This window comes from Carettochelys insculpta, chromosome 10, assembly GCF_033958435.1.
Source record: "Carettochelys insculpta isolate YL-2023 chromosome 10, ASM3395843v1, whole genome shotgun sequence".
Lineage (NCBI taxonomy): Eukaryota > Metazoa > Chordata > Testudines > Carettochelyidae > Carettochelys > Carettochelys insculpta.
In genome coordinates this window covers 42825390-42837799 of record NC_134146.1, presented here as the reverse complement: position 1 = coordinate 42837799, position 12410 = coordinate 42825390, and the positions used below count along the sequence as shown (strand labels likewise).

Genomic DNA, 12410 nt, shown 5'->3' with positions numbered 1-12410 from the left:
TTACCTCCCATGAAATCGAAGCCGTGATGCCGCCATCTTTGAACAGGGCACGTTGTCCGGACTTTTTTCCTCTCGCTTTCCCCACCGGAAGTGACTGCTGGCGCAAGGCAATGTGGGTCGGGTGTCATGGCGGCTTCTCTTTGTCGCCGCTTTTTTACTCTTTGTAGGGTCTCGGAAGCGATACAGGCCCCACCAGCCACCTGCTTTTCCGGGTAGGGGCGCGTGGAGAGGAGGAGCTGGTTACCGTGGGGGTGGGGTTGTGGAGTACGTGGGGGCTCACGGCCGTGGCGGCGGGGGGGCGCATTGGGCTGGCGAGTTGGGGAGCGCTGGGGTCGGCCTGGCCAGTGTATTCTTGGGGTGGCTGAGGCCCGGGCCGTTGGTGGTCGGTGGCCGATGAATGGCTGAGGAAGAGTGTCCTATGGCTGGATGAAGGACCTGATGTGTGGAAGTGTGTTCGTTGGATATGGCATCGCTTTGTGGGGGACGTGGGGCCGTTCTGATGAAGCCTGCCAGCCTGTTTTTGCAAACAGACCCTGCAGGACATGGGATTATTGCCTTTACAATGGGGGGAGCCTAGCAGCGCTCTGGCATTCCCACCCCCGAAGTAGCAGTGCCCCAGATCGGTGGTGGTGGATGTGCTTTGGACTCTCCAAATTAATTAACAGTTATAGTGTAGCGCCGAATGGATCTCCTCCAAAAGCCGGAGTCAAAATAATAGGAAAATCTTAAATGTCTTATTTGTTTGTAAAGAAGTTGCCTATATTCTGTCAGGCCCTTAAAAGGTGCCTGTCCCCATAGTATTTCAACATCTAGTTTATCAGCTGTGTAATGAAGGCATCACTTCACCATTCTCATTCTGGGGAGAATCAAGTGTGAAATGAATGCATATATAATCTTGCTTGCTGTGTGAACAAATTGTTGAACAAATAATATTCACACACAATAAGCAAGATAATGTTTGTATTAATTCTTTCTGTTAATTTGTGTTTCTTTAGAAGTATGAAGCTCTGACTAAACCTAGATCATACTTAGTGAGGCTTCTCAATTATTAATATGAGTAATATTCATCTGTTTCTCAACAGTCTTGAAATTTTACATTTAGATTTTAGTACAGCTGATTACCTTAGAACTGGAGGTAAGGCTACAGAAAACTGAAATACGTCTCAGCTGTACCTTACCAGAGCGGATATTTAATGTTTTGACCCGCCCTTACTTCTGTCCCACATAAAGTAGCTATTCTCTTCATTATTGTAAACTGACATCAGCAACAAAAAATCTTGAAAATCTAGATATTAAAAAAAAAGATACAAGCTAAATAAATTAATCCCTCAATATATAGGAGTTTCTGATTTGAAGCTCTTTTCTGCCACTTTGGGATTTTGCAGGTCCAAGAAACACATTTGGGCATGAAAATTAAAAGCTTGTATTTCAGGATAATATAGTTTTAACATTTTTTCTATGCTAGTGTACAGAGGCATTACTTTATTGATCTGCAGATAAAATCAGAAAGATCTGGTTTCCGTACCACTATTGTTGCTGAGATTATCATCAAGTGATGGGAGTATCAGCTTGTGATGGAACTTGCCCAATGCAACTAGACATATTACCAGCTCTTTTCACGTGGGTCATTAACTATTTATTTAGAATATAGTGAAATATAGTCACTATGAGAAGGATCACTTGATAATCTCTAAACATTAGGTTTGCAGTAGCTATACGCACTTACAAATATGTTCTTGACTTGAAATTGTTAAATTTATTTCTGAACAACAGTAGTGTTTTCCACAAGCTCCAAGTGGATGTTGGAGATCTTTTGGCATTTTTTGTAACAGCAAAATCTTCCTGCACACAATATTATAGTTTTAGGGAAAGCAGTGCTTACTGTTTTTCTGTATGTCATTCTTGTTCTTCAAAAATGTTGTTTATACCAGTTATTTATTACTTGTTTCATAGTAGTGCTCAGACTCATGGTAAGAGACAATTCCCTGCTGATGATGCTCATTAAACAGATTAGAACAAGGTGCATGAAGGTTGAGAGGGAATATGAAAATAGATGAGGTATTTCATTGACAGACCCAGGAATTGAACTTGTCTTTTGACTTTTCCCAGGGGACGCAACTACTTTCAGTGTAGATACGAAACTTGCTACAATCAGAAAAGGAAGGTGTCTGTGAGACTAGACACAAGGGTGAAGTTCATAGCAGATTCATTTTTTTCTAATCGAATACATATTTTTCTTTACGTTTGTAGCAGATTAACCTTAAACCTGCTCCATAAGAACACGACAAAAGTAGAGCCCCTCTATCAGTGTAAGTTTCTCCATACTACTCTGTCACAGAAAGGACTGGAAGAATTCTTTGATAATCCGACAAACTGGGGAGCAGCTGTAGTTAAATCTGGTGAGTTATTTTTAACTCTTGGATTTGATGTCATCAATATACTTTTGCTATTAAAAATCTGCAACTTAATATGCAGGATTTTAGGAGGTATTTAGAGGCAATGTGTCATGTCACTTGTATATTCATTTGTTTTTTCTATTTTAAGTCTGTAAAACAGGTGAAACATTTGTCATTCAGAGCAGAGTCTAAGTCCTATAACCCAGAGTATAGTCTTCAGTCATGCAACGGGAGATCACAGAAAAGGTGGCACCTCTAACACTGAACAAGAAACTAAATTAGAATGAGGAAAACAGTATTATCCCTAAAACTACTTCTCTCTCTCTCTCTCTCTCTGCTTCTGCTTACAACTTTCCTGTGCTCTGAACTCCTGCTACAAGTATTAAAAAACAGTACATGGTTTTTTTTTCCACATTTGAAACACATTCTTATTTTCCTGTGTCTTGTCAGTTTTTTTCAATGTCCTCTGCAAGGGAAATCCTGCAAAAATGGGTGTTTATAATTTGACATTCTTTCAATGGAATCAATGTGATGTGAAATATCTTTTCAGAAAATGGATTTATTCCATCAAATCACTTTTAGTTGCTGTTTTTACAGGGGATGAGTGGCATGCAAAACACCTAAGAAATAAGAGTAACGAAGATTTGCACAAGCTGTGGTAAGTGGTCTTTGTGCAGTGTTTCCTATCCTTTTGGTATAGTTATGCCAATTTTCATGTGAAAGGCCTGGCTGACTTAGCCAGTGAACTCAGTCTCCCACTCAATTGTGAATACTTTAACCAGCACTTGGCTTGAAGCAGCTCAAACTGTAATTCCAGTAAGAGTATGTACAGTGTATTTCGAGTAGTACCGGTGAATTGGGCGTCAGTGGAAGATTCCAACTTGACCCTTCGTTTCAGGTGTATTTAGGTTTTTAAAGGTTTATGTAAAATTAGGTGTAGTCTTATGGACAGAGGATGGAACTAGGGCTTAAGACGTGGGGGTCTAATTCCTGCCTTTGATGCTACGTAATGTTGGGATAAATGACTTTAGTCCTTTGTCCTGCTGTTTCTCCACCTATAAAACAGGAAGTAATGGTGTTTACCCATCCTGAGTAAAGCATTGTGATATCACAAAGAAAAAAAAGCCCTGGTAAAAGTAAAGCAGATACTTAGAATTGCAAGTTCTTTGAAAATGCAACTTGAGTAGCACATACAAAGAATTAAAAAGAACAAAGAAATAGACTTTTGGTTTGGTTTTGTTTTTTACCTTGGGGCCCAGCGTTACAGGCACAAAATTATGCAATCCCAGTGGCTGAGAATGACTAAGTGGCTAATTTACAAGTATGTTATCACTAAAACATAAATCTAATTTCTGACCTTATTGTATTATTACATTCTTTGATCCAGGTATGTGCTTCTGAAAGAAAGAAACATGCTTTTTACTCTAGAGCAAGAAGCAAAGCGACAACATTTTCCTATGCCAAGCCCAGAACGATTAGAAAAGGTAACTTTTTCATATAAGCTAAAAACATCACTGCAGGTAAGCTTTGTGTGAAAGATGCAGTATTAGGAAACCTGTAAAAGAGAATTCCGAGAATTATGTTCTTGATTAATCCCCCCCCCCACCCCCGCTTAGGGTAGCAATATAAAAGTTAACTTGTTCCAAAGCCTGTCTCATCTCCTGTTAAATCCTGTTGAATGGGTCACCTCTTTCATTCTACTGAAACTGCTTTCACAATTATTTCTGGTTTCTTTTCCTGGCTCAAGCTCTGTAGCTCACTCATATTCATATCCTTGAACTGTCTACTGCTTTCAGCTCCTTCATTCTTTGTTGTCCCTGGGATTCTGTGAAGCTGTGACCCCATGGTGGTTTTATCATCTCTCTCCTCTGTTGCCATCAGTTTTCTGCCCATGTTTCTCCCTACCTTAACCTTGCAAACTTCATCTACTCACATGAGTCACGGTAATAAGGTTTCTAGCTGGAAAAATGTCAAGTTTCTGGGCAAATGTTAGTTTGGCCATTACAGTTTTCTGGTCATCTAATAGGAACTACATCTCTAACCAGACCGCAAGTTGCCAACCAGTGTGATAAACCTCTCCCAGGGACTCTGTCAGAAATGCAGGTAGAATCTGCATATTTCTGGTTGTTTTTCACAGCCTACCTGGATCAATTCATTGTCTGTGTTGAGCCTTACCCAACTAGCCCTTAACTATTGCCACTAGTGCCTTATCCGTACCTTACTGACAACCAATTAATGGGAGATGAGCATGTAGTGAACATTTGGATCGCTTCTTCAAGCATTCATTTTAAGGTGGGGAACAAGATATGAGAAATGGTAAACTCAGTCTCCTATTTATGAAATCCGTAATTATAAAGACTTCTAATGTGCCATTTTTTCCCATAACAATTTTCCTAAAAGATCCCAAGTTTCAGTGCCAATCAATTACCAGCATTTTGGCTTTAGTGTCATGTTGAATTGGTTATTCTGTTTTCAGGTGGAAAAGTCCATGGGAAGAATAAACTTAGTTATTAAAGAAAGAGAAGTTGCTCTGCGGCTGTTACAAACAGGTCAGGAAGACTCACGACCTGGCGAGTGGAGAAATGACTACTTAGGACGCATTTACTGGTATGGGAAAAAGGATTACTGTTCTACATATGAAGAACTGTAGGAGGTACCAGAACTAGCAGAAGCAAACATCTTACAGAAAGCAAGCCAGATAATGTGTCTGTTGTGGAAAGAGCATATTTTTAACTTTAACAAGATATACTTGCCATCTAGAAGGGAAAAGCATTATTTATTAAATAACATTAATATCCTTGGAGATATTTCATCTCTGGAAACTGCTAAGCAGTTAGCTGGGTGGGGGTGATAGTAATCACTCTCTTACAATTCCATGGATAAATCGCCATGGCTATGTCTACATGGCGTTTTGGTGCTGGCAGGTTCATGCAAATGAGGGCACTTGACAATGCAAATGAGGTGCTCATTTACAAATCACACACTGTATTTGCTTCCTCTCATGTGATTACTGTCCCAGCAGAAGCTGCTGTCACAACAAAAGAAGCTCTGTAGACACAGTTCTGTTGACCAAAACCCCTTTGTCAATATCCCTCTTGTTTTTTTTAAAGCATAGCATTTTGAGAAGCTTTCTTTATTCTGTACTGGAGTGATAAGAATGTGGGAGATAGTGGCAGAAATGAAGATTCACGTGGAGACAATGCAGCTGTGAATGTTGGACTCATTTATCATTTTTATGGCTATTTCATGGAGTACTGACTGCATTAATAATTGTTTTCACACTTGTAGTATACTGGCTATATATGGAGTAAAATTCGTTTCCACATCTGCAAGCTGTATTTTTATCTGACGTATCCCTGTGCAACAGTGATTATATATATATATATATTTTTTTTTAAAAAGTATAGTTATGTTATTTAGTCCTTTTGCTCTTGCTGCATCTTTCTTTTAAAAGTGCTTGGACATCATACTCCAAATTGATTTATCTAAAATTCCAGACAGACTTCCTAAGCAATTTTGGGTGGTTTGTATTGAAAGATAACTTGCAAAATTATTTTTTTGCATGTATACAGTTCCTTCCATTCAGTGGGCTCAAGGCATGCACAGAAGTGGATAAATGTTAGCCATGTGTTACAGAGGGCCAGACTTGTCCAAGATCACCCAACAAGCCAGTAATAGAGCTGGGAAGTAAAACCCCAATCACCAGTCGTGTGGTCCATTGAGTGGATTAGGGGTTTTCAGACTTCATTTCACCACAACCCTCTTCTGACAACCTTGGGCAAGGGGGCTAAAGCCCCAGGGCTTCAGCCTCTGGTGTGGGGCCTGTAACCTGAGCCCCACCACCCAGACTGAAGCCCTTGAGTTTGGGCTCTGGTCTTGGGCAATGAAGCTTGGTCTTCAGCTTCTGCCTCAGCAAATTTAATGCCACCCTAGTCACCCTATTAAAATGTGGTTTTGACCCAGACTACCAGTTCTTAGTAAGGAGTGTGTCACCCCCAGGGAGGCCAGAAGCTGGCTTCTGGGGGTCTGCGAGCCTCAGCATCCTGTGGGGTAGAAGCATATAGGGGGGAGTTGGAGGAGGACACATGGGAATGTTGCACCCCCTCCCCTCCAACTGCAATGCCTTAACCAGTGTGAGGTAGACCCGACTCCCTCCCTCCTTCGCCCTTCTGGATCTTGGAGTTTCAATAGCATGATGGTGGGATGGGGAGGAGGGCAGATTCAGAAAGAAAACTGAGAACCCCTGGACTAGATAACAGTACTTGCCCACTTCAGCAAAAAAGGACCACTTAGTTACAATCCATTAATGGAGATGCACCAGTCTATATGCTGAATACTTTAACCAGTTTGTGTCTTATTGGCAGGTATAAGTACAAAGAGTGGCCAATACCTTGGTACCTAAACAAAAAATACAACAGGAGGAAATTCTTCTATTCACCACGCGTGAACCATTTCATCAGGTAAAGTCTTTAAAATGGAAAGGAAAATTCTCTAATTCTTTTTGTTGTGTACTATTCTGGCTCTCTCCCCACCTTGTGCAAGACAGTGTTACTGCTTTTTGTAGCTTGTGGATTTTTTTTTCTTTATAGGAGGGAGAAGAGGTAACACTTAACAAAAACTCTTTGGCTGTATCTACACAGACCACTTCCTTCGGAAGTGGCATGCTAATACAGAGTGAAAGATGCTAATGAGGCGTGGATGCAAATTCCCTGTGCTTCATTAGCATGTCACATGATTTGGAGTCTGGAAGACTGTTCTTCCGGACTCCAAAACACTGTGTAGAAGTGCGGCCCCAGGGCAGCTTCCAGAAGGAAGTCCTCCTTCCTGAGGCCCCTTCTTCCCAAAAATCTTTAAGGACCCAGTTCTTTGACATTCATTGTCATTTTCATAGAATATAATTTGTTTCTGAGTACAGCTGAATAACTGTTGGAGATGTATCCCAACATTTCTAAAGTTGTTTCAATTTATCTTCTGGGTCTGACTTAGCTTAAAGAAATTCTGTCTGGTAATATTGTACAAAGCATTTTTAATCCCAAAATATTTTACTTATAATATGAATTGATCTGTTCCAGGGTGCGTGTGTAGCATGTTATAGCTAGTGCTACTCTCAGTGCTAGTGCTGGCAGCTTAATGCAAATGAACAGTCTTGAAAATGCAAAATGGCTGCTCATTTGCATATTTGAGCAACTCAATTGCATATTCACAGCAGAAAACAAGCAGTCAGGATGTGGTTCTGCTGGCAAAAACCCCCTCTGTTGCCAGCCCCTTATCCCTGGACAAATTGGGAATAAGGGGCTAGTGATAGAGGGGGTTTTTGTCAGCAGAACTACGTCTTCACTACTCCTTTTCTGCAGTGGGTGAGTGTAATACTGGCCAAAGTGAAGGTAAAATCTGAGCCATGTGTACTAGGCCAAATTCATATTTTTTGAAAGTGTCATGGCACTTTTATACATAGCAGAGATAAGACCAATTTCAGACATCCCCCCCCACATAGCATACAGCTTGGAATTTGAGCTTACTTCTCTTGGAAAGATGAAGGAATGAGACAGCCCTTCCTGCGTTCAAATTTATAGTTCCATGCAATATGAGAATTCCAAAGATGATTTGCACACAGGATCTGCCCTACATTTGATGCTATGAATATTTATGATAAAATTTTTTAAGACAATCCCTCTAGTCTCCTAATAAACTTCAGTCTGGCCTTAGTTTGTATAATCCTAACCCTGAATCTATTCACTTTGAAATTTTGTACAGCCTCTTTCATACAAACTAAGTTGTATGATATTTTGGTTGCTTTTAGTGGCAAAACCTCCCATCTCAGACATACCCTGCTGACCCAAAATTATACACAATATTGTGAATGTTTTCTTTATTATGAACTGCCTAAAAGTTCCACAACACCAGCTGCTTAATTATGCTCAGCATCTCTGGTATACTCCTGAGATAATTTGCCTTTTTACTGCTGCCAGATATTATGCAGATGGTTCTGATGCATAATCAGTGCTATGTTACAGATGAGTGAGTAATTAGTATTGTTTGCGTGTAGATTACAAAATGTGTTTTCCTTAATAGTTCTGTAAATTGAACTGCTTGGGCTGTTTAGTCATTTATCAGTCTCATCTATCAAAGTCATTCTGAATTACAGCTTGCTTTACTTTAAATTTGTAATCCCATTTGCTTTCAGATTTATCCACCTGCAAAATTGTTCTGTATTCCAAAATCATTTTATGTTCAAAGCAACCAAGAGGTTTTTCCCCCTATAATGCCCCCCTCGTCTTCCCAGCTGCACATACACCCTTTTCTACCTGTACAATTCAGAGTGGAAGAAAAAACTGCTACTTTACCAACGATTGCTGAATATTTCTGCTCAGAGCTGTGAAAGTTAACAGATGTTGCTCTCGCTAATGTAATAAGTTAATTCTTTCTGACCCTGTATTACAAGGACTTGAATATATCCTGCTTTTCATCTCTTTTTGCCACTGCCACCCACTCCCTCCTTTTTACTTCTCTGTTTTTATGACCCTTTGCTTGATTAGTTCTTCAGCATCTCCCTGGAAGGCTTCATCACCTCCCCTTTTCACTCTTACTTTACTCCACAGTTCCATTCTTGGTCCATTCGCTTCTCCCTTGACATTATGCCATCTCAACCTCTGCCCCTCTTGTCAGGCTTGCAACTGTCTGACAAATTCGGGATAGCAAAGACCAAACTTCCTCCACGCCTGAGCCACAGCCTCATTTCTTTTTCATGGTCAGTTCTCTGATCCTTCCCATGTATCATCCTATCAACCTCAGTGTCACTGGACTTCTAACTCTTGCGTTCAGGCTATTGCTAAATATTTTCACTTCTTATACAACAGCCTTCCTTTCTGTCTTTGATTCTATCCATACCCTAGTAGTAGGATTATCTGCCACTTCTCAGGCATTTCCTACTGTCCATCTAAACATCCTCCAACTTTGTCACTAGAAAATATCTATTGTTTCATACTACCACAAAGCAACTTAACCAATTTCTCCTTACTACTTTGACCAGGTGCTGTATCTCTAATGGCACACAGTGTTTTGCAAAAACAACTTTTTAACTTTCACTGTTGCTACTTCATAAAAAAAACTGGAAGGAACCTTGAGATAGAATCATAGAATGCTAGGACTGGAAGGGACCTTGAGAGGTCATTGAGTCCAGCCCCCTGCCCTTATGGCAGTACCAAGTACTGTCTAGGCCATCCCTGACAGACATTTATTTAACCTGTTCCTAAATATCTCCAGAGATGGAGATTCTGCAAACTCCCTAGGTAATTTAGTCCAGTGTTTGACCACCCTGACAGTTAGGAACTTTTTCCTAATGTCCAACCTGAACCTCCCTTGCTGCAGTTTAAGCCCATTGGTTCTTGTTCTATCATCAGAGGCCAAGAAGAATAAGTTTTCTCCCTCCTCCTGATACCCTTTTAGATACCTGAAAACAGCTATCGTGTCCCGTCCCCCCCAGTCTTCTTTTTTCCAAACTAAACAATCCCAATTCTTTTAGCCTTTCTTCATAGGTCATGTTCTCTAGACCTTTGATCATTCTTGTTCATGTCCTCAAGTCCATCACCTGAACTCACAGCGGAACCAAGCACCATCTAGACCATATCTAGCAAGTGTTGGGAGATCTTTAAGAGCGGGTTAGGCAATGATGGATATTCCACAACCTCCCTAAGAGGTTTATTCCAATGCTTAACCACCCTGATGTCTGCAAGAGAGACCTCAGAGAAGCAGACATCGAGCTGGACAACTGGGAAGATCTAGCAGACGACCGCAGCAGATGGAGGCAGGGGTTACACAAGGGCCTTCAGAAGGGCGAGTAGAAGATCAGACAGCTAGCAGAGGAGAAACGAGCGCACAGAAAGCACAATAAGGACTTACCAGACACCCACTACATCTGCAAGAGATGCAGCAAGGACTGTCACTCTTGTGTGGGTCTTTATAGTCACAATAGACGCTGTAAATGAAGTCCTCAATTGAAACTTCAAAGGGCGCGATCCATAGTCTATGCAGACTGAAGGATGCCTACTACTACTAACCACCCTGATAGGAAGACTTTCCTAATGTCCAACCTAAACCTCTCTTGCTGCAATCTAAGCCAATTGCTTCTTCTGCTTAACCCGATGATAGGAAATAATCTTGTAGGTACTTGAAAGCTTTTATCATGCCTTCTCTCTTTCCTTCCCTGTTAATCTGTATTTACAGCATCAATTGTTTGTTTGAAATAAACCAATTATGTTTGTTTCACTATTAAAAAGATGTAGGGAATGTAGTCAAGTTGACCACATTTACTAGCTTTCACCCACTCATCCATGGTAGCACTTCCCCTTCCTTCATTTTGCATTGAAAAACATGTCTGGGAAGATCCCAGTGCATGACGGTAGAGAATTGATGGTTTTGGATGTCTAGCTCTATTTTTCTGTTAGAGGATAAGTTAAAGGGGCAGTAGCGAATTTTATTTGTACAATTCTAAAATTCACATACAGGAATCTGTCATACACCTGTTTTCCCCTGTACAGTCATCCATTCAAGATTGGCTTATATGGGAAAACTAAATTTTGTCAGCAGTGTCTCCATGCATGCCTGTTAAATAGATTATCTACTAGTGAAGCTAGGACAAAACTCGTAAGAGGTGAGATCTGCACCAAAACTGTTAAACTGTTCTATGTCTGCTAGCCATTCAGAGGTGCCAGTTACTGAAAACTATTGTCACAACTGGTATTGTCCTGGTATAGAGGGCTGATTAACTGCAGACATATTGCTGCAGCTTCTGCAAACTAAAAATAATGTATTTCTCCTTTTACTTTTCATTTCTGCACTCTCAATTTGTTCACTTCATTGTATTACAAATGTCCTGTATCTTGTAACTTGTACTGTAAAGCATTTGAGGATACAATATGCATAGAGTATACTTGTTTTGGAGCTATGGAGAACTACCCATTTCCTGTAAAGAGCAAAGGTAAAGTGTGAATCAAAAGGTGTGTGCACATAAAATTTGGAACAGAGGAGAACTGGTCCATTGCATTACTGCTGATCTAAAGCAGAGACCCTTTCTCCGCATTGGTTTCAGCTTCTACCCACCATAGCAACTGTTTTCAGTATTGGCTGGGCCCAGCTCTTCAAGGCAGCCTGAGCCTCTGAATTAAATTCATGATATTGATTCATGAACACAAATTTCCAAGGTTAACTAAACTTTGATTAGTAGAAGCCACGTTATCCAGCTACTTGCTCAGTTTGTAACTTCAAATCCTAATTCTGCTAAAGTCCTAAGAAATACAATAAAATGATATACTTAAATTTTGAAGAGATTTGTGTACGTGAGAGAGACAGACTGGAAGGAAGAGGGGTTGGACCATAATGAAATTTAACAATGCTTGCTTTTTTCGTTACAGACTCCGAATTGAAAACCACTTGAAAAGAAGAGTAAGGATGCAAAACTTGGCAAAAAAGAAACAGCTGATTTTACAAAAGAAATTCCCACACCTTGCTGTACAGTCAATGAATTAATATCAAGTTGGAAGAGTGATGCAAGTAATAGTTTTACTGCAGTAGTCTTAAGCATGTGACTGGAATGTAATGTGAACATATTTTCATGGGCTGTGTGTAAAGATCAGAGCTGGACTGCTTTTACTTTGATCTTTCTTCACCTTATTCCTGCCAAAATAAAGCTCCTCAAGGTGAAAAGTAAAATTTGTATCTGGGTTATATGATCTTCAGAGAGAGCGTTGTACTCTGTTGTTTAACTGACTTCTAGAAAAATAATTTTATCAATTCGGGGATGAAAACTACTGTTAAGTGTCATTTACCACAAAGCTGATCTGTTGATACTTATCACAGTTAAAGCATATGCAGGACAGATTGACTACAGCTGCCTTTGATTGCATGTCTGTCTGATTTAGCTTTTAATAAAGAAGTCTCCTCTTCCACTTTAATGTGGCATGTAATACAAAATGTAAGGTCTAATGCACTGGACTGTTCTATGCAAAAACACAATAG

The 12410-nt window shown here is 40.2% G+C and overlaps 1 protein-coding gene across 1 annotated transcript; it reads left to right on the top strand.

Moving 5' to 3' along the window:
- Positions 1-75: 75 nt before the first annotated feature.
- On the top strand, positions 76-12104 carry MRPL47 (mitochondrial ribosomal protein L47). The gene is made up of 7 exons (XM_075004701.1): positions 76-212; positions 2251-2399; positions 2994-3054; positions 3784-3880; positions 4873-5003; positions 6761-6856; positions 11807-12104. The coding sequence occupies exons 1-7, from the start codon at positions 127-129 to the stop codon at positions 11919-11921; spliced, it is 735 nt and encodes a 244-aa protein (XP_074860802.1). The 5' UTR covers positions 76-126; the 3' UTR covers positions 11922-12104.
- The last annotated feature ends 306 nt before the right edge of the window (positions 12105-12410 follow it).

Excerpts from the sequence above, each read along its gene's own strand:
- MRPL47 (XM_075004701.1), top strand. The coding sequence starts at position 127 with ATGGCGGCTTCTCTTTGTCGCCGCTTTTTTACTCTTTGTAGGGTCTCG. Across the intron at positions 3,055-3,783 it reads GAAGATTTGCACAAGCTGTG|GTATGTGCTTCTGAAAGAAA; the intron begins GTAAGTGGTCTT and ends TCTTTGATCCAG. Across the intron at positions 6,857-11,806 it reads CGCGTGAACCATTTCATCAG|ACTCCGAATTGAAAACCACT; the intron begins GTAAAGTCTTTA and ends TTTTCGTTACAG.